The sequence below is a fragment of the Anopheles stephensi genome, chromosome 2 (assembly GCF_013141755.1).
Source record: "Anopheles stephensi strain Indian chromosome 2, UCI_ANSTEP_V1.0, whole genome shotgun sequence".
Classification (NCBI taxonomy): domain Eukaryota; kingdom Metazoa; phylum Arthropoda; class Insecta; order Diptera; family Culicidae; genus Anopheles; species Anopheles stephensi.
In genome coordinates, this window is record NC_050202.1 from 74,294,310 (window position 1) to 74,314,902 (window position 20,593).

The window sequence follows — 20,593 nt, forward strand, 5'->3', positions numbered from 1 at the left end:
GCTCGTATACGTCTATCGATCGTAACGCGATCTACCAACATTCTCAAAAATTATCTTTCATGCATACTGGCTTGGTTTTTGACAGCATATTGGTCGTAGGACGTCACCTTGTGATTGCAACTCACACACACACACACATCTCATTCCATCCCTACCGAGGTTATTAACTTCCACTGCAAAGCCCTTTGTTCTCCAATCATTATACAGCTATTGCCTCAATGCAACGTGCATCCCGCGCATACAGAAAGAATGCATTGTTCGCAAAACATGACATCTGAACTCATTCATACTACCCCACAGCGTGCCCGCTTTTTCTGCAAAACTACATACTAACGCCATGTTTCGCCTTGATTGACTACTGAGTCACCATGTGCGCGTACAGGATTATCTAGGACACCATTTAGCTCAGGGCGGGCGAGTGGCGAAGCGACAAAAGACTTCACTGCTTACACACACACACACACACACTCCCAGTCAAGACGCAGCAACGCCTGAAGCACCGCTTTGCCCGGTTCCGAATGTCGACTGCTTGCTATCATTTAAAGCTACCCGGCCACTGACCGCCAGCTTTCTGCGATCCGTTTATCCCCCGGTTTCCGGTCCGGCTGCGACATAAGCGTAGCACTCGAGAGTTAAATATAATCATTAAATATTTAAACCATTTTCCGACCGCTCTCACACATTGCCGCCAGCACGAAGTCAGGCAAGAAGATGCAGAGAGAGCGAAAAGCGAAATAAAAAACCCAAACGTCCCAGCAAATGGCGGTGATGGCCCTTAAAAAGCATAAGTGAACGTGCCTTACCACCATCAACACGGACCACGTTGGGACAAGCCGGTGGAAGCCGGCGAAAGGGCCACACGCGTGACAAGTACGGTGCGGATGCTCATGCTTTTTAATGTTGATGATCCTTACCGTTTCCTCGCTCAAGTGTGGCCTTCAGCGTAGACACTAAACTCTGCACGCTACGAACGACGTAGCCGGTGTAGCCCGGTGAACGAACCATCCGACCCGACCACCGACGCCGCCAGTCCAGCTTCTGCATCTTCGAGGATGCTCTCAGAGATTTATTACAATCACTCCCGTAGTTCTATGGTTGCTGGTGTGTTTCTTTTCTTCACGGAGCCGCTCGTTCCCGATTCGCTCGGCCACTAAACTGTTTCACTGCATCCCTAGCATACTGATAACTTGCCATATGTAAATGAACGTTAGCGGCATCGCCTTGGCGACGGCCAACACGAGCCCGGTAGACGGCGACGCCAGCAATCCAGTGTGACAATAAATTTTTGGTACATTTCTTTCTACCGCACCGATCTTGGCGAGGGTGAATAATGCGGGTAACGCAACATTGGACCAAGCAAAGCGTTAGAAGCTGCAAGATAAAGTGGACCCGTACTCCAGCCCGATGTGATAACTATACAATTTTATGCGAAGCAACAACCCAACCCAACCGCCGACACCTATCCCCAGTACCGACCACCGTTTGGTGTAAGACTTTCAGTGCAAAAGTGCACCTTTTCAGCACCGGAATAGAATAGGAAACATACTTTGAACATTGTCACAGTTGCTTCGAGACCCATTGTTTTCGTACGGTTGCTTTTCTTTTCGTTTGTGATTTTATGCAAACTTTTGCCCGGAACATCCGAAACTTTGTGCCTTCGCTGGGCTGCCAGTGGTAGTTGTAAGACGGCAGTAGCGTTTGAAGGGTTGGGTCACGAACCACGAGACATGCACATTGTTTATGTTTGTTTTACCAAACTGTTGACACACATGACTGGTTTGGGTAACAGACAAAAACTAAAGAAGATATAAAATGGAGCTCTTGGTTAAGGGTGGATGAAATACTGATAAAACTAAAAGTAAGGTGAGATGCTGAACAGATGAATCAATAATTTGTTTGATTTGATTTATTTCTAGTTTAGTTTGGTACGAATTAAAGGCAGTACTGGAAAAGATTCTAATCTAGATGCTAAGCCCTTTCATCAGAATGAAAGGGAACAAAGATGTCTTCAACAGCATTATATCTGCTGCTAGGCTAAGCTTCGTTAAGTAAATTCATATCCAGGCATATCGATCAGAGGTTATCTTCTACTTCCTTGGCACTACAACCTCGTAAGGTTCGTTTCATTTCTGGCTCCCTACGTCCTGCCATGGGAAGATCGCCGCTGCTATCGCCTCGGCCGCCCCCTAAGCGGATTTGGATAAAAAAGTGGTTAAAATATCTATTAAGAGTCTGCTAGCCTTACCGGACATTCTATCAACTGAGGAAGCTTCTGATGTCCGAAGTTTAGGTTTAACAGAACATTTATATTCTCACAGTACTCACATTCGTCTCTCTTACATGGACCTCTGTCTGAAGCTGTTAAAAAACTTCCAGAACAATTCTAGAAAAGAAAGATTTTTCCCCTGGTATATGAAGAGCTTGGCGACAAACTCCTCGAGCTATGAATGACCGCCGACGAATGAATGAATGATTGCCCAATGAATTTGATTTTTTTTTTTTATTCATAAAGAACGGCCTGGCCGTATTGCTAATGAATTTGAAATTCCTAAGACTAAAACTTTCAAAGTAGGACTGTCTACAGTCCAAAAACAGCCATCCGTTTCAAGGTGATTATGTCATAAGAATGCTACCAGACAACCCTGTTATTCAAGCGTTTTTTGTACTCCATTGGGACAAACGTGCCATGAGAGATCTTAATTGAGGTCCACTAGAAGGGCAGACAATATACATTCATCAGGTTTGCCGGTAGTCGAGGCGACAGTCTTCAAATGGGACGACCTGGGTTCAAATTTCATCCGGATCCCCGAAAGAGAAGACTGACTCTCTAACTATGTGGTATCAACAATTCTAGAAAGCCAAAAATGGCAGACATGACCAAGAGGACGTTCGACCAAGAAGATAGAGAGATATTCATGTTGTAAAGAATCTTGAAGATCCAGCAACATATCTTCATACTCTTCAGAACTTCACAAGATTTGAAAGAACATCACACTTATATCACTTATCGCCGAGCAGTTTTCACTCCATTTTATGAAGTTAGCTCGGTGACAAATACGTTCCACTGGTTCGGCATCCGTCGTACAAATGATTCAATAATATCTTTACTCGACCACCCTTTTGCCGAATCGTGCCGGCTGACAGCCTTTTTCTTTCCGTGCCCGCCCTTTTACATTAGTATTCAACGAGGGCTGGTCGTTCGTAAATTTCAATTCAATTCCACAAGACTCTGAAGCTGGTCTGGTCGCTTTTGACTCGCCCGGCAACACCCGGGTGCGTGTGTGTGTGTGACGCTCCAAAGCGTCTGAGAGCATCCATTGCTTTCATCTCATCTTCCGATCATCCTCGCTGGCGAACGCCATCGATACCGGTGGTGGAATTAAATTACATAATACTCCCATCACCCGGCGAAATGATACATCCGTCAATTTGCATCTGCTTTTTTTCTTGCCCCCCGAAAACCCCAACCACATCAGCCATGGTTCGTGTGGACCGTGTGCACGGTTCGTTAAAGCTGCCGACCGACCGACGAGCAACCTTTCCCACCCTACATGGAACTGGCTCATTGCCATTCGATTCACTTTTCGCAACGATGCGCCACTCAACGATAACACAGGGGCTGCCTGATAATGCCGGCTCCCCAACTGAATGAAGGAGCTGAATGCGTTTGCTAAAAAAACACTTAAGCAACATCCGCTTAGCTAACTCTGGTACGCTTGCTGGTGAAAAGCAAAATAAAAAGGCTTCGCAGCTACTTTTTAGCTACGCACACATTAAATGTACAGTCGCGCTGGGTGGAGTGAACAGTCTATCCATTGGGGGTGTATCCTTTGCTTTACATCGCGCATCGCATGAGCGAGATTGAAAGCTTATTCAGTCCGATCCGGAGGTGAAAAGATCCACAATTAACTCGGTGTGGCGTCGACACACAGCATCGGTTTTGAAAAGACCACCCCATCCTAATGGTGTGTGTGTGTGTCCATGCGTGCGTGTGAAGTTCATCAGACCATATTACATCACGGACTGAAACCAGCGAACTTTCCCTATGTCTGTGAGAAGAATCACAAGTTCGAAAGGAAAAAACCCCTTAATTTGGTGACAGACACTACTCACACCGATGCTTACTTACTTTGGTCACAAACAAGCAAAGAGGAACAAAACAGGACAATCGTAATGCTTCTAGACGCCACAGAGCTTTCCTTCAACGGCGAACATCTGAAGCAAAACAAAGGGACGAACACAACACACCAAAAACCCTTCATGTCCCATCCTTTGCTTCAGCTAATGAAGCCAACCGCTGAGAGACAATCCTGGTGGTGCTTCATGCACCACTGGCCAATAATTTTGCAACTCCCAGCACGACAACAGGGGTACAAAAGTATACGAACTGTTTCAGGATCGGGAATCCGGCACGACATAGGCTGCGGATGGATATAATTGCCCAAACGGTCGAAACTGCACACGAACAAGGCATCAGACACCCTTTTTCTATCGCTCGAGTGAAGATTCATTTTCACAACAACAAACTCTCGTTCTTTCTTTCTTGGCATTAAGGCCGGGTCACTTTGGACAACCGGTCGACGTGGAGCATCGCACAAATTACGGTTCCTATCGATTCCATCCACCTTAGCCCCCGCTGCTGCTTTCGGTGTTTAGTATCACCGGCCCAGAAACTCCGGAGCTGCCTGCACGCTGCTTTGCCTGCTCAGATGGATGAGCCTGTCTCTCGGTGAGGATATCGATTTTTTCTTACCGCATCCTTTTACCACAACCGAACGACGAACTTGGTGACTGCATCAGTTTCAGCAGTAAAAGCATTCCAAAAATAACCTACAGCAACACGAACCGCTCGCTCTCACTCTCGCCGTGTTCTTTGCTGAGCCAGCGTCCCGGGGCATAACCGTTGTGTTCCCGTGTCGTTCGTCTTTCTTCACACACACACACACACCGTTTGGTGACGGTGGTATCAAAGTGTACGGGAGAAACCTTCAGTCGGAAACTCCGGAACCTTCCGACCGAAGCGACTTAGCTAAGCTTGAAACATGGCTTAGAATACAAAATGTTTCAATCGCTTTCGGTAAACCATCCGTCGCACAGCTTCCCTGGCCATGGTCGCCGATGCACCGCCATCGGCCGTGCATTGTTTGATGCCTGAGTGGGTGCGTTTTCCCTCGGACGGTCCCTTGGGAAGGTACAGTACATCGTCACGGTAAAGAATAAGCTCGGCTGCATGCTGCAACCGATACACGGTTGCAATCGGATACAGTGCTGTGCTGAGACGTTCATCGGATGTTTAGTAGAGAATGTTAGTCCAAATTGCCGTTGTTTGTGAAGTCGAATTTAAAGGTTAAACAAGTAGCATAGTCAGTTGTTCAATTATTCGTAAAATGCGGTTAGGCAAGTACTGACTTATTTTTCCTCCAGACCCCTTTTTCATAAAAAATGTGATTTTAATTCTCATGGAACAATGCAACACACAGCACTTATTTAAATTTAACACGGTGAGATCGACATCAAATACCATCTGAACTATCTCCCCAAACGATGGACTGAGTTGCCGATAGTGATGGAAAAATCTGCTCCGGAGACGGCTTAAACTAGACCCAGTAGCACGCGAATCCGGCCTCGCTCCCGAAAGCTGGCTTAGCTCATCATGGACCTCAACTACTCAACAAAATGACCTCTGGAAGCTATAGAACCTAAGGAAACAAGTAAGCAACTAAGAAGAAACTGAATCGAGATGTCAAGTTGTTAATATATGTACCAATTTTAGCTAGTAATTTTGAAACAAAAATACGTACAAAGTAATAAAGCTTAAAAAATGTTTAGATTTTATAATATTTTATCACATCTTCAACTTTTGATTTTGAGCCATATTTCTTAGGCTCTCCCTGTACCGAAAGCGATGGAAATCACTTCAAGCTAAAGTTATGGACATCCCTGTGCTACCATCTTCGCGAGTCGCTCGCGTGTGTCCAATGTATGTAAACGCCTCGAACACACGCCCGTACAACACTCCGAAGACCACCAGACGTTCGGCAACCCGATGCACAACGGAGCGCACTGCACTTCTCGCTAGCCAGGGCCAGCCAGCTTTACGACGTCGCAAAATCAGCCATGACAGGACGGTAATCCAATCAGGCGGGAATTACGGTACAATTTCTTTCGGTAAAATTACTTTTCAATTTGTAGAAAGCGGCAAGGGTAAGGGTCTGCCAGCTGACTGCCAGGTTGGGTAAGCCGCAAAGCGTGCAGGATGTGCTTAGGATTTGTAATCGAAACCCGGCTTGATTCTACCGTGGCTTAACGTGAAATGAATTTATTTGTGGCGCACGCAAAAGTGCATCTCATCGGAAGCTGGAAGTCGTTGCCTTCATCACCGAGCCACTGTGCCGTCTGGGAAGCCAGAATCGGGTTTAATTGCCGCTCAGGGTGGAAGACAACAAATCTTAATGCACTCTCCATTATTTGTTTGAAGGATGCAAAAAAAACCGTTTCTGAACTTCTTCTTTCGCCTCTCGATCGCCGTGAGAACTGGGAGTGCTTAACGCAAACTGATTGCACTCCAGTTGTGCAACTTTTCTGAATACCAGATCCAGTTTTCTTCAAAGCGATTTCCCATTAAATGCCCGACCACCCCGAGCCGCGACTTCCGCACGGGCATTTCTGCCGCGTTTGAAGCAGCAAGAAACGCTCATTAAATTATCCATAAATGCTGTGCTTGAAAATGGATTAAGCTCGCCAATCCGTTTCGTAATCAAATTGCAAACGATCGTCCGATTTCCGCTGCTGACCGGTGCACAATGGTTGGGTCTAAAGTTGTGGATTGGAAGTTGGCGAATGAACGAAGCCGAACGAAGAAAAAAAACGCGCACACACACACTTAAATGGACACTGAAAACAAGAGCATCAGCACTGCCATAATGCCATCTTAATCGAGTTATAATCATACGGGGCTATAAAACCGGAACCATTACATCGCAACCCATTGGTTGATGGGTTGGCCGTGCCGTGCCGCCCTATCGGCTACATCATTTTGTGTAATACACACACACATGCGGGCACACGGGACGGAAATGGGAAACACTCGGGTTTATGGTTAGTTATGGGTCTAAAACCATAAAGTGCCATTAACGGTGGCAATGAAGGTTTTCGCCCGCTCGTTCGCTGACTATGCTGGATAATAATTCACCCATCGACATTGCTGTGGACTTTCTTCGGTTTTCTTCCTCGGTCCTTTCCACTCATCGGCAGCACTACCATCCTTGTAATCCTTTAAATCGGGTTGTGCAACACACACACAAAACCGAACTGCACGCTGCACTCGCTTTTTTCCCCGCCTTTGAAGGTCATCTCAAGTGCCACTAAGGGTTGAAAGGATACGGTCGGGACACAAGGCGTGCAAGCGAAAGGAAGCAGGAATATAAATTTACGACCAACATCAAGAGAGTTCTAAAGAGAGTGAAAGAAATAGAATCACTTCCCGAGAACATCCTGATTGTTTTTTAAGATCTCAGGACCTCTGTAAGGACTATGTTATCAGCAAAGTGGTACTGAGATAGTTCAGAAAGAAATTTCTTATTAAACTGTTTCAAAGTCTTAAATTAATTGAGTTGAATTTAGAACCGTTTGGAATTGCAATCTGAGCTACTCCAGAGATGAGTTAATCAAATCACGGGTAGCTTGAATCGGTGATGCTATCTCCCTTCAAGCTAAGCCCGACTGAGGGTGCTCTAGATCGGGCCCGGAACCGGGAATGGAAAACAATTTAAAATGATTTACCTTTTTTTTCAATAAAGTCTTGGCTGACTGTTTTAGATGAGTGCGCTTACCAGATTGAAAAGATTGTTCCTCTTCTCAGTGAACCCGTTTTTTTTCTTTCTTTCAACCGACTGCCTTTCATTGCGCTAATGAAAAATGGTGAATACGGCGAATCACTCCAACCGAAAACCGTAAGCGATGTTTGCACCTTCGCCGGTACGCTACGGATGAGACAGAATCCCGTCGGTCGGGCTCCTGCACGGAAATCGTTACGGTTGAGCCTTCCCGGGCAGCAAATTTCCAACTCAATGCACCAACGGAAGAAATTAAAATTGGTAACTGCATTGCTTTGCATGTTGTCGCTGCTGCTGCAACCGTTGGTTCACTGTGCAAATGTTTACCCTGCATGCACATTGACGACGACGCTGCACACTGTCCTTGAATAGTTGTGACCCTCGACTCCCTGTAGAGACGACCATCTAAGACTGCATCCAGCGAGCGAACCAAAAGTCAAAGCAACCCTTCGGGCGTACCCACGGGTTCGACGGAAAGGAACGGTGGCCTCGGTACGGCAACACCGTGGATAATCTTCCCGTATGTATGCAAAACCCACGGTATACATAATTAATGTTCACGGTGCTGCTGCACGGTGCATCGAACACGGGGAAAAGTTTAATTCGCACAAGTTTTGTGCACCGCACAGGTTGTGCAGCAGCGATGTGATGATGTGTTTTGGGGTGAAATACCCAAGGTTCGTGTACATGAGCGTGACATTTCCGATGGTTCTGGTGCTTCGGGAGCAAGCTTAGGCTGCGGTACGATGGAAGAATCGTTGCAAATCTCGGTGGCAAAGCGGTTTTTCTGGTGCGCTGGTGAACGGTACATCAATGATAAGAAATCGATATGATTTGTTTCTTGAGTTTGAATGAAAACAGATCATGATTCCACAGTCAACTCTTGTGGATTGCGGCTTGTGATGAAACATTTTGAAACTTAGTTGTGGAAGGCCTACAATGTAGCGAAATTTTAATATGTCACGTAAATTTATAACTTATTGGATTCATGAAACAAATTTAAATTTTCAGACAAAACTGGATTTATGCTAGGTGCAAAGATATAAAATAAAATAAAGAATTGAATATAGATAAGAATAAAGAAAAGATAAAAGAATAAAATAAAGAATAGAATATATAATAGAATATATAATAAAATATATAAAAGAATATAAAATCGAATATAGAATAGAATATAGTATAGAATATATACGAAAGGCTGACTACTTTTCTACGGGTAAAATTAAGTCACAGAAAGCCAGAAATGGCAGGCCGAGACCTCTCGAGGTTGTAGTGCCACAGAAGAAGATAGAATATAAAATAGAATAGTATATAAAAAGAATATATAAAATATTATAGAATAGAATATAGAATAGAATATAGAATAGAATATAGAATAGAATATAGAATAGAATATAGAATAGAATATAGAATAGAATATAGAATAGAATATAGAATAGAATATAGAATAGAATATAGAATAGAATATAGAATAGAATATAGAATAGAATATAGAATAGAATATAGAATAGAATATAGAATAGAATATAGAATAGAATATAGAATAGAATATAGAATAGAATATAGAATAGAATATAGAATTCTTTGTAGACTTACTTACTGCCGGTGTCTGTTAATCCAATTATCCAAAGCTGGATCGTCTATTACCATTCTAATGACATGATAAGTCCACCCAATTCAGGCAAATCATGTTCATTTTACGAGACTAAGATCAAGGGAGAAAACATCCTTTGGAAGAATTCTGTGTCTGAGATAATTTTCTTGAAGCATATGATTTGATCTCGGCCGTACGTAGCTTCCCGGTACAATAGGCACACAAGGTTCAGAGATACCAGGAAAATTAGAGTCATCAGGCTCCGAAGGGCTGGTCAGTTCATGAGAATGGCACCGAACGACCCAGAGTGGTTCCATGTAATAGTCAATAAATAAAAGGGTTCATATTCTCGATAACAAAAAGTTGTTGAAATTCCATTAATAGAACCTACTATTTCTAAGCAATACGGCCAGGCCGTTCCTTATGAATAATAAAAAAAACCTACTATTTCTACTATTTGTATTACACAATCATTTAAAGGTTAATGAGCAAAGCGGGCCAGCAATGATTAAATCCACAAGCATCCACTTCGCCGACGTACACTACTTTTAATTCCACTGAAAGCCTCTATTAAACTCGTTCAGCCGAACACAGCTTCACAGGGTTTCTGTTGCAACAGAAAAAACACACACACACACAGGAAAAATCAGAATCCCTAGAGGTGAAACGGTTTGCAGTTACTGTTGAACAATTTTCCGTTAAACACCGTTGGTGGCGCGCAGAAATGACGCCGTAAAATTGTATTCTAAATGAAACACTGATTATGTGCGTGGTGACGCGAGGACCGACCGATCAGAACTAACCGTTTTATTTTATTCTTCTTTTCCTCCTTCTCCTCGGACGTCACAATGTTTGACATTTGGGGTGTAGGACTCTGATAAGAGCGATGGGTGCGTTGAGCCTAACTTTAGGCGCCTACCCTAACCTATTTAGGAATCCAACAACCGTTCAGATGGGCAGCACCGTTCATCAAACCTTTCTACTGAGCGACGACGGATACTAATATGTTTTCTACGAAACGAGTCACTAAATGATGGAGTGCTAGCATACAGATGGGGAAGACTGATAGCATTAATAGTACAAAACTGTGTGCAAAATTCAACCATCGCTTGCTCGCGCTTTTGGGAAACGCTTCTTTTATTTATCCTAACCGAACGAGCACACGAGGTCGCCCCCACTCACGTGTCTGTATCGATTGCGCTCCAAACGTTCATCTTGGCCGAAAAGCAGCATGCTGCTTTTAAAATAACATCCAAACCAAACATCGGCCCATCCATCCATAAATCCCGCGTCTCACCGGGATCCACTTTTTCGTTGCACTATGTATGAAAATTGCATTTTCAAATTTATGAAAACCTCATCCCCGTAGTGGTTTGCCCCGAATCGCCATCGGAGACTGTGTCTTGGATAGGCGGAAAACGGTGGCAAACAGGAAAAGGGGGGACTGTGAGGACTCCTAATTCGTTCTCTCCCGGGACCCATCGAGGCCGATGTCCAGCCGGATGACCGAGCACCGGTGCGATGTGGCTCTTACCTTACCGGACATCTTGGCTGCCAGGCTGCTCTCTGTGTGCGCTAGATTGATCATCGGCTCGATGTAAATGAGGGCTAGATTTCTCGCCTGACCGACATCTTGCGGCTTGGGTTGCCATGGGTTGCCCGTACACCAGCCTCCCTCTCCGGGACCGACGGGTTTAACCGGGACAGAAACGACCGCCATTGTGCTGCATTGCGGATTTTAAAATTCTCTTCCCGCAACCCTAACCGGGAACCACCATCCCTTTGGCCCACCGCATACTCGTCCACAGCCTAGAGCGCTGTTTATCGATGTAATATACCGAGTGAGGCGAGGTTTTGGGGTGAGACAATTTTCGTGACTAGATTTTGTTGCTTTTTAGTTATTGCAACAATCGGACTGTGAGCGGTACACGCAAAGCTGAAATCCGTCCCGGTCTTCACGGTGACAATCATCCCGGCCGGGCCTGGGCCAAGCAGGGATGATATGCTCACACCCAAAGCTCTCCGCTCTAACCGCACTTTCGTCCGACCTTTCGAACCTTGAGAGCCGTGGTCTGATATGTCCGTGACATCAGCCTGCTCGGCATGCCAGTCAGGTGCAACGTGTTTGTCGTGCTAATCTGTCCCTCGACTTTTTTTTTATTGTGGTTCAGAACACCAAACAGGACAAGGTTTATATATATATTCATCATCACCCAGCACGAACGGTGTCGTGCATGGTGGACCTGCCGCTGCGACACAGATCGTCCGAATAGGCCCGTGCTACCGTGCTGTGCCGTCGACCAACAAGAATCGACGAACACCGTTTCAACTTCCCCACGCCGTATTACTTGGGCACCGGGTTGCACTCATCCATGGCGTCGGCGCAAAACAGGATGAACTCCTTCAGCTTCACCGTTCCCCTGTGTATGCGAAGCGACTGTCCTTTTGGCTGGCAGCATCGTGGCTAGTGCTGCGTTTAGCCAGAAGTGCTCTTCTTGCAGAGGGAGCTCAGGCAACCGGAAATCGTTGCGCCAGGTCAGGGAAACTCAATGATGGCTTCACCGAGCTTCTCCTCCAACGTTCAGCGCTCTCTTCCCGCGACTTATTTGTTGGGATTACTTTCGTCTCCCTTTTTTTCGGGGGGAGTGAAAGCACACGTGCGCGTGTGTGTGTGTGGGTTCGCTTGTTCTTTTCCACGATTTATGCAAAACAAAAACCATTCTTCGGTGGAACGTTGCGTGAGGTCCTCGTAGGATGATGATGATACTCCAAACAGACACACACTCCACGCGCTGAAGGATGAATTGTGATATTTTTATTTGATACATGTGAGCGGCTGATGGGGCCAAACAATCTTCCGTCACGGCGCCCCACGCGTCCGTGATGCGTCTGGGATCCATTCCGGTCACCAGCGTGGCCCGGAATCGATGGATGGTCCCAGCGTCGATAAATCGTACTTTTTTACATCTATCTATTTTTCCCCATAACGATCACGCACACACGTTGCAAGATTTTGTTTTCCTTCGCCGATCAATGGCTTGTTGTGGGGACGACCGCTAGGGACGTGTAGGAAAAGTTGCGAAAATAGAAATCAAATGTGTATCCCGATTATCGGTGGCGATGCGTAAGAAAAGTTTTGTGGTGTGCTGGTGGTATGGTAAAGTGATAAATAATGTAGGATTATTTCGAAGTCCTAAGTTTTTTTTATTCCTTCCGAACGCCACCCTGGCATTGGAACGGACTCGGAAGGCTTGCGGTGGTGGCTCAGTTCTATCATCTATTAACCCTGCACCTTATTTCTGTCTCAAGGGAACGTTTATGTTTTGGTGGAATTTTCACATCATTTAACATAGCAAACAACCAGCAATTCTGCCATCCCTACTGGCAAAAAAATATTGGAAATGCTTCTGTGCTCTGTAAAGATTGCGCGCCATTTTGGTTCGACGCCCGGTTTCGGTGGGATGCCTGGCTGCTGCGGTTAATGAAATGTAAACAAGCGCTCCTGAATCCATCGAACCACGAATCCGTTCGATCCTTCCGTGTGCATTGATTGCGATAATTGATTCTACATGATTCTACGATGAGCGCTGGCAGGTGCTACCGGTCCCCAGTAATCTAGCAAGGGGGAACTCTCGGCGTCGGGCTTCGGTTTACACGAGCAAAAAACCGGTACGGATGGCTTTCCGTTTGCCAGTCAGGTCGGGCTTGGACGGGGAGCGGAATCGAAGGACCGACTCCCCGTTTCCCGGACCATTAATCAATGCTGCTCGTAATGGTTACGATTGGCTACGCACGCCTTGCTGCTTGCGATGCGTCCGTCCAACCGTATCCTCCTCGGCTTGTAATACACTAATTGAAAGTTTAATGGTTCACCCTGCCGGAGAACGGGTGAAGGCGGACTCATTACATTAAAGTTCGTATGCATTCTTGGAAGTAGTAATGGTGAAGAAATTGGTATATGATTTTCGGGAGAAATAATTAACGATTTCAGCGGGTGTGTTTGATGGTTAATCTGAGACTTTAGGCAATGTTTGATTGATTGAAAAAAAAACTTTAGTTTGATACTATAAATTTATTCTTAAGCTTGTTAATTGTTAGCTTTTTCGTTATGCTCGGTACCCAGTGGACGCGGGTCCCTTATGAAATTATTTTTAATCCCTCAATTATATTTAGCTAAAACTTCTTAAAACTAAGGGGTTTTTTTAGAACAATATCCATGTATTTTCTACCCGATCACCAATGTTGTGGTGACCCGAAGGAATATTTAGTTGCAGAGCCGGTCTCCACACAGCAGGACGGAGGATAGAATCCCGTCCGGATCGCATGAAATCGACAACAGATAAAATCAATTATAGACCCCTTATCGATGGTAAGCAAAGAGGTCTTTCACAAAACCGAGCCCGATATCTTCGAAATAAGACCATTTTCTCATACTCAAGACTGACTTTCCTTCTGCTGCTTTGACACTACAATTTCAAGACGTTCTGGTGTCTGCTATTTCTAGCTTCCTGCAAGGAGACGACGAGATTTTATACCAAGGGATGAATTATAGTTGAAGCAAACTAAAGCAGATGCTTCCACGGGGGTCCAAGGGCTATCTTCCAGTACCCAGGCTGTGAGGACATGGGAGATTCGATTATGTATATGGTCCCAAACTCCATAAAGAGGAGACCTCGTATACTATCTCAACTTGGCCGTCTGGATCTGGTCCAGTCAGCAGATGGGACGTGCTAGGGACCTCCAGTTTTCATTCTGCTTGGGGGGCCCTGCAAGGAACTTGATCCATCATTATTGATACCTGGTTGTGCCTCTTGGAGACCGGCTCCGCTACAGCATCGGACTCCGAACCGCCTTTTAATTTATATCAAATCATTTTACTGTTTACACAAAGCATCATTATAGTAAACTCATTCCACCAACATTGCCAAACTAAAGTCTCTAAAAAAACTTGATAATTCTTTAGAAAAAAAAAAACAAAATCATTTCAAGAATTCTTACCTGAAGCTTCCGAACATAAAGAATATATTTTCAATTTTCATGCCAAATTTGGTCACTTTTCATTTCACTTCCCAACATAGGACAAAACTCACTGAGGGATTTTACCCCGGCTATTTGGTCACAATTGCACCTAAACTGACAGCTGACCGCATTCCTGACTGTCAGTGTGAAAGTCACAAACATAAACAGTGCAAAACTTTTGCATCACTGTTGATCTCGACCGCGCCGTGGGTGGAGGGCAGAATTCTATCGCGCAGTTTTTCCTACGTGTACGCACGTACAGTTCCGAGCGAAGAAAAGCAAATCAATTTAACTGTGTGTATTCTTCTTGGAGAGTTAGTCTTGCCAGTACGCTACAGTGATGGAAGTGAAGCAAGAGCAGGAAAATATCTATCTCTTCGTGCCCAACATCATTGGTAAGTGCATTGGCATCCAAACGCCTATTGTTACATCCAGCTTTTTGCGTCACCGTTGTACGATCTGTTTGTTTGTTTGTTTGTTTGTTGGCACAGGGTACGCCCGGATCGTGTTGGCAATCGTTTCCTTCTACTACATGCCCACGGACTATGTGATTGCCAGCTGGTGCTACATCATCAGCGTACTGCTCGATGCACTCGATGGCCATGCGGCACGGCATTTCAACCAGTGTAAGTATTCGAGGCGCTCCACGGGGCAGGCGGAAAATCGATGGATGGATGGGGTCGTTTTCCAACCCACCGTTTCCCTGTTTGCCACGGAGTGTGCGTGCGGATTAAAGTGCTGTTGCATAACGAGCGCGAATCGAGCGCACGAATTATCTCTATTGAGGATTGATTTGATAATACCGTACGCTGTGTTCGATAACGCGGAAGATAGTAATGAGGCCTTACTGTCTGGTTCAATCATTTTAGCCACAAAGTTCGGCGCCATGCTGGACCAGCTTACTGACCGGTGCGGTACATGCGGGCTGCTGGTAACGCTGAGCTACTTCTACCCGAAGTACATGTTCTGGTTCCAGCTATCGATGGCCATCGATGTGGCGTGCCACTGGTTCTATCTGCATACGTAAGCGAAAATGCAATCTTCACGCCAGAGGGTGTGACTAATGATGGTTACCTTCCGCCTCAAACAGGACCGTCCTGCAGGGCAAGACGTCGCACAAGTTTATCGACATGTCCGGTAATCCGATTATGCGCGTCTACTACACCAATCGCCTCGTGCTTGGCTTCATGTGTCTGTTCAACGAGCTGTTCTATGCGGCACTGTACCTGCTGCACTTCACACCCGGCCCACTGCTGCTGGGCTTCTCCACCTTCAAGCTGCTCGCCATCGTTTCCTTCCCGGTGGCCGTCGTTAAGACGGGCATTTCGGTAATTCACGGCTTTGTGGCCAGCTGCAACATCGGTGTGATTGACGTCGCGGAACGGGCGGCCCAGCGGGAACGGGAAGCAAACAAAAAGCCACAATAAATCTTGCGGCCTCTTCCCCGCCCCGGCGTAAATCGACGACGAAATAGGGAAATGTTGTTTTCCTCCGTTTTCCCGCCACCAGGGATTACACCCTTCTTTCGAGAACGTTCCTCCACTTCACGATGGATGGACGCAAGCTTCCGATCGGTCCGGTCTCGCGCTGCTGCGGCTGCTGACATTCAGACGACCGAGACAGGGGACACTTTTTAAGCTCTCCACAGAAACAAAATCATGCCAAAGGACAACAAACAGATGGACAGGGCAACTATCTATTGATGTGTTTTAAAACGTGTATTTAAGTGTTGTTAACTAATGTAGCCAGAAATGTATACCCCGGTTCGGTGAGGGCACGATACAAACAAAAAGATGAGTGTGAAGGGAGATACAAAACACCTACGCATCTGAGAATGGATCGATAAAGGGCAGCAGGAACCGAAAATAGCCATTGCACATTCCACTGAGACGCATCCACAGATATCTAACTTTACTGGACAAATTTAGATGAGGTCAATCGATATTTTGCTATCAGAAAGATATATCTACATTACACCCTACACGTGTGGTACAACATGGTAGCTTCAAGGAAGTACGATTTATCCCTCCCGTTGTAGTTTCTCTCCCGCACGTGGTCGACCGAGGATAGGATTATTTAGCGTTTGCTTAAAGAGTAGTATTTAAGCGACTCGCCCAGGTACGTGCGTGTTGTCGCATCTCCTATCGCATCCCGGCGTAGTAGAGTAGCGGTGTACAACTTACAATCGCCCCAAGTATATATCAAGTAATCGTGTCAATCTGTTTAGAGTAGGGAACACGGAACCATTTCATCGATGTGACTTGCAACCCCCAAATGTGTCTAACAATAAATAGCCTTTCTCTGTATCTGTGCATACGACGACGGGTATCATGTTAACGGTGATACGAAAAGAAAACGGAAGCGCAAAATCAGCGGATAGTAGAAACAATTAAGCTGGTGCGTTTATTACTCGTGTGATTCATGTCATTGTTCGGTGAATACGAAGCATCGCGGATGCGTGTTAGGAGCGGTGTAGAATGGAAAGGAGGTAAATGAAACGTTAAGGACACAATACATATCGAAGGCTTAAACGAAGCAATACGACGAACGTGTGCGCTGGAGGATTTATCCTCGAACACCACACAGCCGGGAAAAGGACATTCACGCTTAACCCTTCAGGCTACTCATACCGGCACGCATGATCTCGTCCACCAGCAAAATGTTTACGGCGATGATGGTGGAGGAGTTGAGGATTTGCTTCTTCACGATGTAGTTGTCGAAAATGCCCAGATCGACCGGTTTCATTGGTTCGCCGGTGGACAGATCCAGCCCGATCGGGTCTTCGTTCAGCAGACCTTCCTCCTGCAGCCGCACGATCGTGTCCTGCGCATCGTACCCGCTGTTGACGGCCAAAATCTTCGGAATCACGAGCATGGCGTCAGCGTACGCGTGAATAGCAAGGCGCGTCTTGCCCTTCACAGTCTTGGCGTACTCGCGCAGCTTATTGTGCACTCGCACCTCGAAAGCACCGGCCCCCGGTACCAGCTTCTTGTCCTCCACCGCATTGTTGATCGAGCGCAATCCATCGCGGATCGCATCCTTGATCTGGGCGAGCGTGTGCTTGTTCGGGCCCTTCATGAGAATCGTAACCGACAGCGGATTCTTGCAGTCCTCCACGAACGTGTACTTGTTCTCGCCAAGCACGTGCTCGTACACGAGCCCCGCATACCCAAGGCACGATTCGTCCATGTTGTCGAACGAATTCATGGCCATACCGCCGCAGGCCAGCGCCAGCCGCTCCATGTTACGGCGCTTGGCACGGCGCAACGCCACAATGCCCTCCTTGGCCAGCAAATCCAGCGACATCGGATCGATACCCTTCTGGTTGATGACGACGAACGATTTGTCCGTACCTTCGCACACCTTGCGCTTCAGCTCGATCACCTTCTTGACGCGCTCCTCGATGAACTCCCGCTCGGCCAGCACAAACTTTTCGCGCTCCTCGGCAGTCTTGTAGAAGAAGCCCGAGTTAACCTCCGACTTTTCGTACTCCATCGATACGTTGCACGTGAGAATGTACGCGTTGGTAACGCGCTTCGGCATGTCCGGATGACGTGCGCCGTGATCCATCACGATACCCTTCACCAGCTGTGTGTCGGTGGCCGATTTGTGCTGCATCTCCATCAGCTCCACCATGTGCAAGTCGACCGGTTTGCCTTCGCTGCGAATAGCCAGCACCGCGTCGACGCACACGTCCGTCAACAGGTCGGCCAGATCCGGGTGCACCTTGGTGCGCAGCGATGTGCGAGCAACGTTCAGCAGGTTTTCGCGATTAATCTCGATCGGGTGCGCGATCTGCTCGAGAATCTCCAACGCCTGCAGCCGGGCCTGATCGAAACCTTCGGCAACGATGCGCGGATGCAGACCATCCCCAATGTACAGGTCGGCCTGCTTCAGCAGCTCGCCAATGATCAGCACGATCGAGGTGGTTCCGTCTCCGGTAACGTCGTCCTGGGCCGTACTGGCACGGGCAATCAAAGATGCGGTCGGGTGCTTGATCTGCATCTCGTGCAGCAACACATTACCGTCCTTGGTTATTTTGATGTCACCGGCACCCGAAACCAGCCTGCCGTAAAAGTGAGGTTAGAAATGGTCAGGTGAGTCACGGAAAAAGGCGTATGCGAATTTTCGGTGCTTGTTTTCACTGAAATCATTTGTTTTTCCTCAAGTAGGAATCATTAACAAGCAATCGGAAATGATTTACCGCTCTTCTTTTAACTTTAAGCGATTTCTTTACAACAGTTGTGCGGTACATCCTACTCACATTTTCATTGTTCCCTTCGGGCCGAGATTTGTCTTCATCACATCCTGGATGCCTTTCGCAGCGGTGATGTTAATTGCCAATGCCTGAGCAGCACGGGCAAATTCGGCCTTCGGGTTTAGCAGACTAATAGAGGCCATCTTTTCACTGAACGACTTTCGGCACTATTTTATCGAGAAGAAATTCAGCTGCACTGCGGAGGCTCCGTCGGTGTTTCGAAGCTAAACCAAATTGCTTCTTCTCCGCTTCTTGCTGACTGCTGCTGTCAATTGAGAATGACATAAGGGGTAGGAATGCTGAAAATTTAAACTCAAATAAAAACAAATAAAATATTATAGATAAATTAATTAGTAAGCATTAAAATCTTAAAGTATAAATGTTGAATATAATGTTTATCTTTTTTTTAAAAAACAGCAATCAATTTACGACAAAAATAAAAAAATAAATCTTCAGACAAATTCCCCCACGACATGCGACAAATCGTTCGAGTATTGAACCCACCCTTGTTTACGAGAAACATTTTTTCTCCGGCAAATCAGCGCTCGTACGCGTTCCGTGCAACAATTGTAAATAAAGTGTATTTTTGTGCATTAAACATCCCGAATCCGTGAAAATGACCAGCAAAAAGTTGAAAGTGGAAGCCGATGACGATGAGGAACATCGTATGGAAGCGAAAAGCGATAGCGATGGCTCGAGCGACGAGGAAAATGAGGAAGCATACGAGGGTGATGAAGTGAGTGGGACCAGCAAGCGCGTGGTAGTGTCCGCTTCAGCAGCAATTGAATGTTTTGATTTGTTTTCTCAATATCAGGGCATCACCGTTGATTTCGAAGGGCGCAATCCGATTGATCCGGATCTGGACGGCATCAAACAGCTTCTAGGCCAGCTGTTTGTGAAAGCACACATCGATCTGACCGAGCTGGCTGGAGTTGTTGTGGGTTAGTATCAATGTGGCATGGTTTGGTTTTGTATGCTACTACAGTCCATTGTATGCATTTTAGCTCAAAACTATGTCGGTAGTGTGCTGAAGCAAGCGTACAATGATGCCGACGATGACGAGGAGGACGAGGACACCGACATGGGTGATCCGTGCCAGGTGGTGTTTGGCGTAACGACGGTAATCAACCTAGCCAACAAGCAGGAGCTGGCCTGCGTTCGTCAGCTGAAGAAAATGATCTTCGAAAAGGCAGAAAAGTATGCGACCGAGCTAGTTCTACAGCAGTTCCGTGAAGCACTTGAGGGTGGTTCCAAAACGACGGGACTGCTGCTGAACGAACGGTTCATCAACATTCCGGCCGCGGTTTGCGTGCCGATGTGTGAAAATCTCCTCTCGGAAATGGAGCGAGCTCGCTCGAAGGGTATGCCGTTCACGTTCGACTACTACCTGATGATCGTGAAGTACTATCAGCAAGCGGCCGACGGGGACAAACCGGCCGAGATACTGTACAGCAACGATGAGGAAGAATATTTCATTAAGGATTCGTGTGCTAGCTTCGATTATTCCGTGCAGAAGGAAACCACAACGGCGCTCGCTGGCCAGTGGCAGAAAAAGGACGCAGAGCTGCAACCATTCCGTAAGGTGCTGCTGATCGAAGCGAGCAAATTGCCATCCATCGTGTCGTCCATCAAGAGTCTCGTTTCGTCGGTCACTAACAAATAATGCGCTGGGTGCATATGATTGAAATATTATCTCTTTTCTTTTCCACATTGCGCGTGTGTGTGTGTGTCTAATGTTGCTGTAACTTTGTGCTAAATGAAACAAACAATAAACGAAAGTTCCTCGCACCGTCTGTGGTGTACGATTGCATCGTACCGGCGATTCGGTAAAATGAAGCGTTTTTCATGGACGAGTAGCGAAGCGTTTCAAAGTGACGCTTGCCCCTC

At 46.3% G+C, this 20,593-nt stretch overlaps 3 protein-coding genes across 3 annotated transcripts; 2 read left to right on the top strand and 1 right to left on the bottom strand.

Annotated features, from left to right (window-relative positions):
* The first annotated feature begins 14,588 nt into the window (after positions 1–14,588).
* On the top strand, positions 14,589–16,764 carry LOC118505810 (CDP-diacylglycerol--inositol 3-phosphatidyltransferase). Its single transcript, XM_036042152.1, has 4 exons — positions 14,589–14,843; positions 14,940–15,074; positions 15,318–15,471; positions 15,539–16,764. The coding sequence occupies exons 1-4, from the start codon at positions 14,789–14,791 to the stop codon at positions 15,873–15,875; spliced, it is 681 nt and encodes a 226-aa protein (XP_035898045.1). The 5' UTR covers positions 14,589–14,788; the 3' UTR covers positions 15,876–16,764.
* A 53-nt stretch (positions 16,765–16,817) lies between these two features.
* LOC118505807 (T-complex protein 1 subunit zeta) lies at positions 16,818–18,958 on the bottom strand. The gene is made up of 2 exons (XM_036042147.1): positions 18,713–18,958; positions 16,818–18,514 (listed from the first exon to the last, which is right to left on the bottom strand). The coding sequence occupies exons 1-2, from the start codon at positions 18,847–18,849 to the stop codon at positions 17,056–17,058; spliced, it is 1,596 nt and encodes a 531-aa protein (XP_035898040.1). The 5' UTR covers positions 18,850–18,958; the 3' UTR covers positions 16,818–17,055.
* A 257-nt stretch (positions 18,959–19,215) lies between these two features.
* Positions 19,216–20,538, top strand: LOC118505809 (protein BCCIP homolog). Its single transcript, XM_036042151.1, has 3 exons — positions 19,216–19,442; positions 19,521–19,647; positions 19,711–20,538. The coding sequence occupies exons 1-3, from the start codon at positions 19,323–19,325 to the stop codon at positions 20,367–20,369; spliced, it is 906 nt and encodes a 301-aa protein (XP_035898044.1). The 5' UTR covers positions 19,216–19,322; the 3' UTR covers positions 20,370–20,538.
* The last annotated feature ends 55 nt before the right edge of the window (positions 20,539–20,593 follow it).

Excerpts from the sequence above, each read along its gene's own strand:
- LOC118505810 (XM_036042152.1), top strand. The coding sequence starts at position 14,789 with ATGGAAGTGAAGCAAGAGCAGGAAAATATCTATCTCTTCGTGCCCAAC. Across the intron at positions 14,844-14,939 it reads CTTCGTGCCCAACATCATTG|GGTACGCCCGGATCGTGTTG; the intron begins GTAAGTGCATTG and ends TTGTTGGCACAG. Across the intron at positions 15,472-15,538 it reads CACTGGTTCTATCTGCATAC|GACCGTCCTGCAGGGCAAGA; the intron begins GTAAGCGAAAAT and ends CGCCTCAAACAG.
- LOC118505807 (XM_036042147.1), bottom strand. The coding sequence starts at position 18,849 with ATGGCCTCTATTAGTCTGCTAAACCCGAAGGCCGAATTTGCCCGTGCT. Across the intron at positions 18,515-18,712 it reads CCGAAGGGAACAATGAAAAT|GCTGGTTTCGGGTGCCGGTG; the intron begins GTGAGTAGGATG and ends CTTTTACGGCAG.
- LOC118505809 (XM_036042151.1), top strand. The coding sequence starts at position 19,323 with ATGACCAGCAAAAAGTTGAAAGTGGAAGCCGATGACGATGAGGAACAT. Across the intron at positions 19,443-19,520 it reads AAGCATACGAGGGTGATGAA|GGCATCACCGTTGATTTCGA; the intron begins GTGAGTGGGACC and ends TCTCAATATCAG. Across the intron at positions 19,648-19,710 it reads GCTGGCTGGAGTTGTTGTGG|CTCAAAACTATGTCGGTAGT; the intron begins GTTAGTATCAAT and ends TATGCATTTTAG.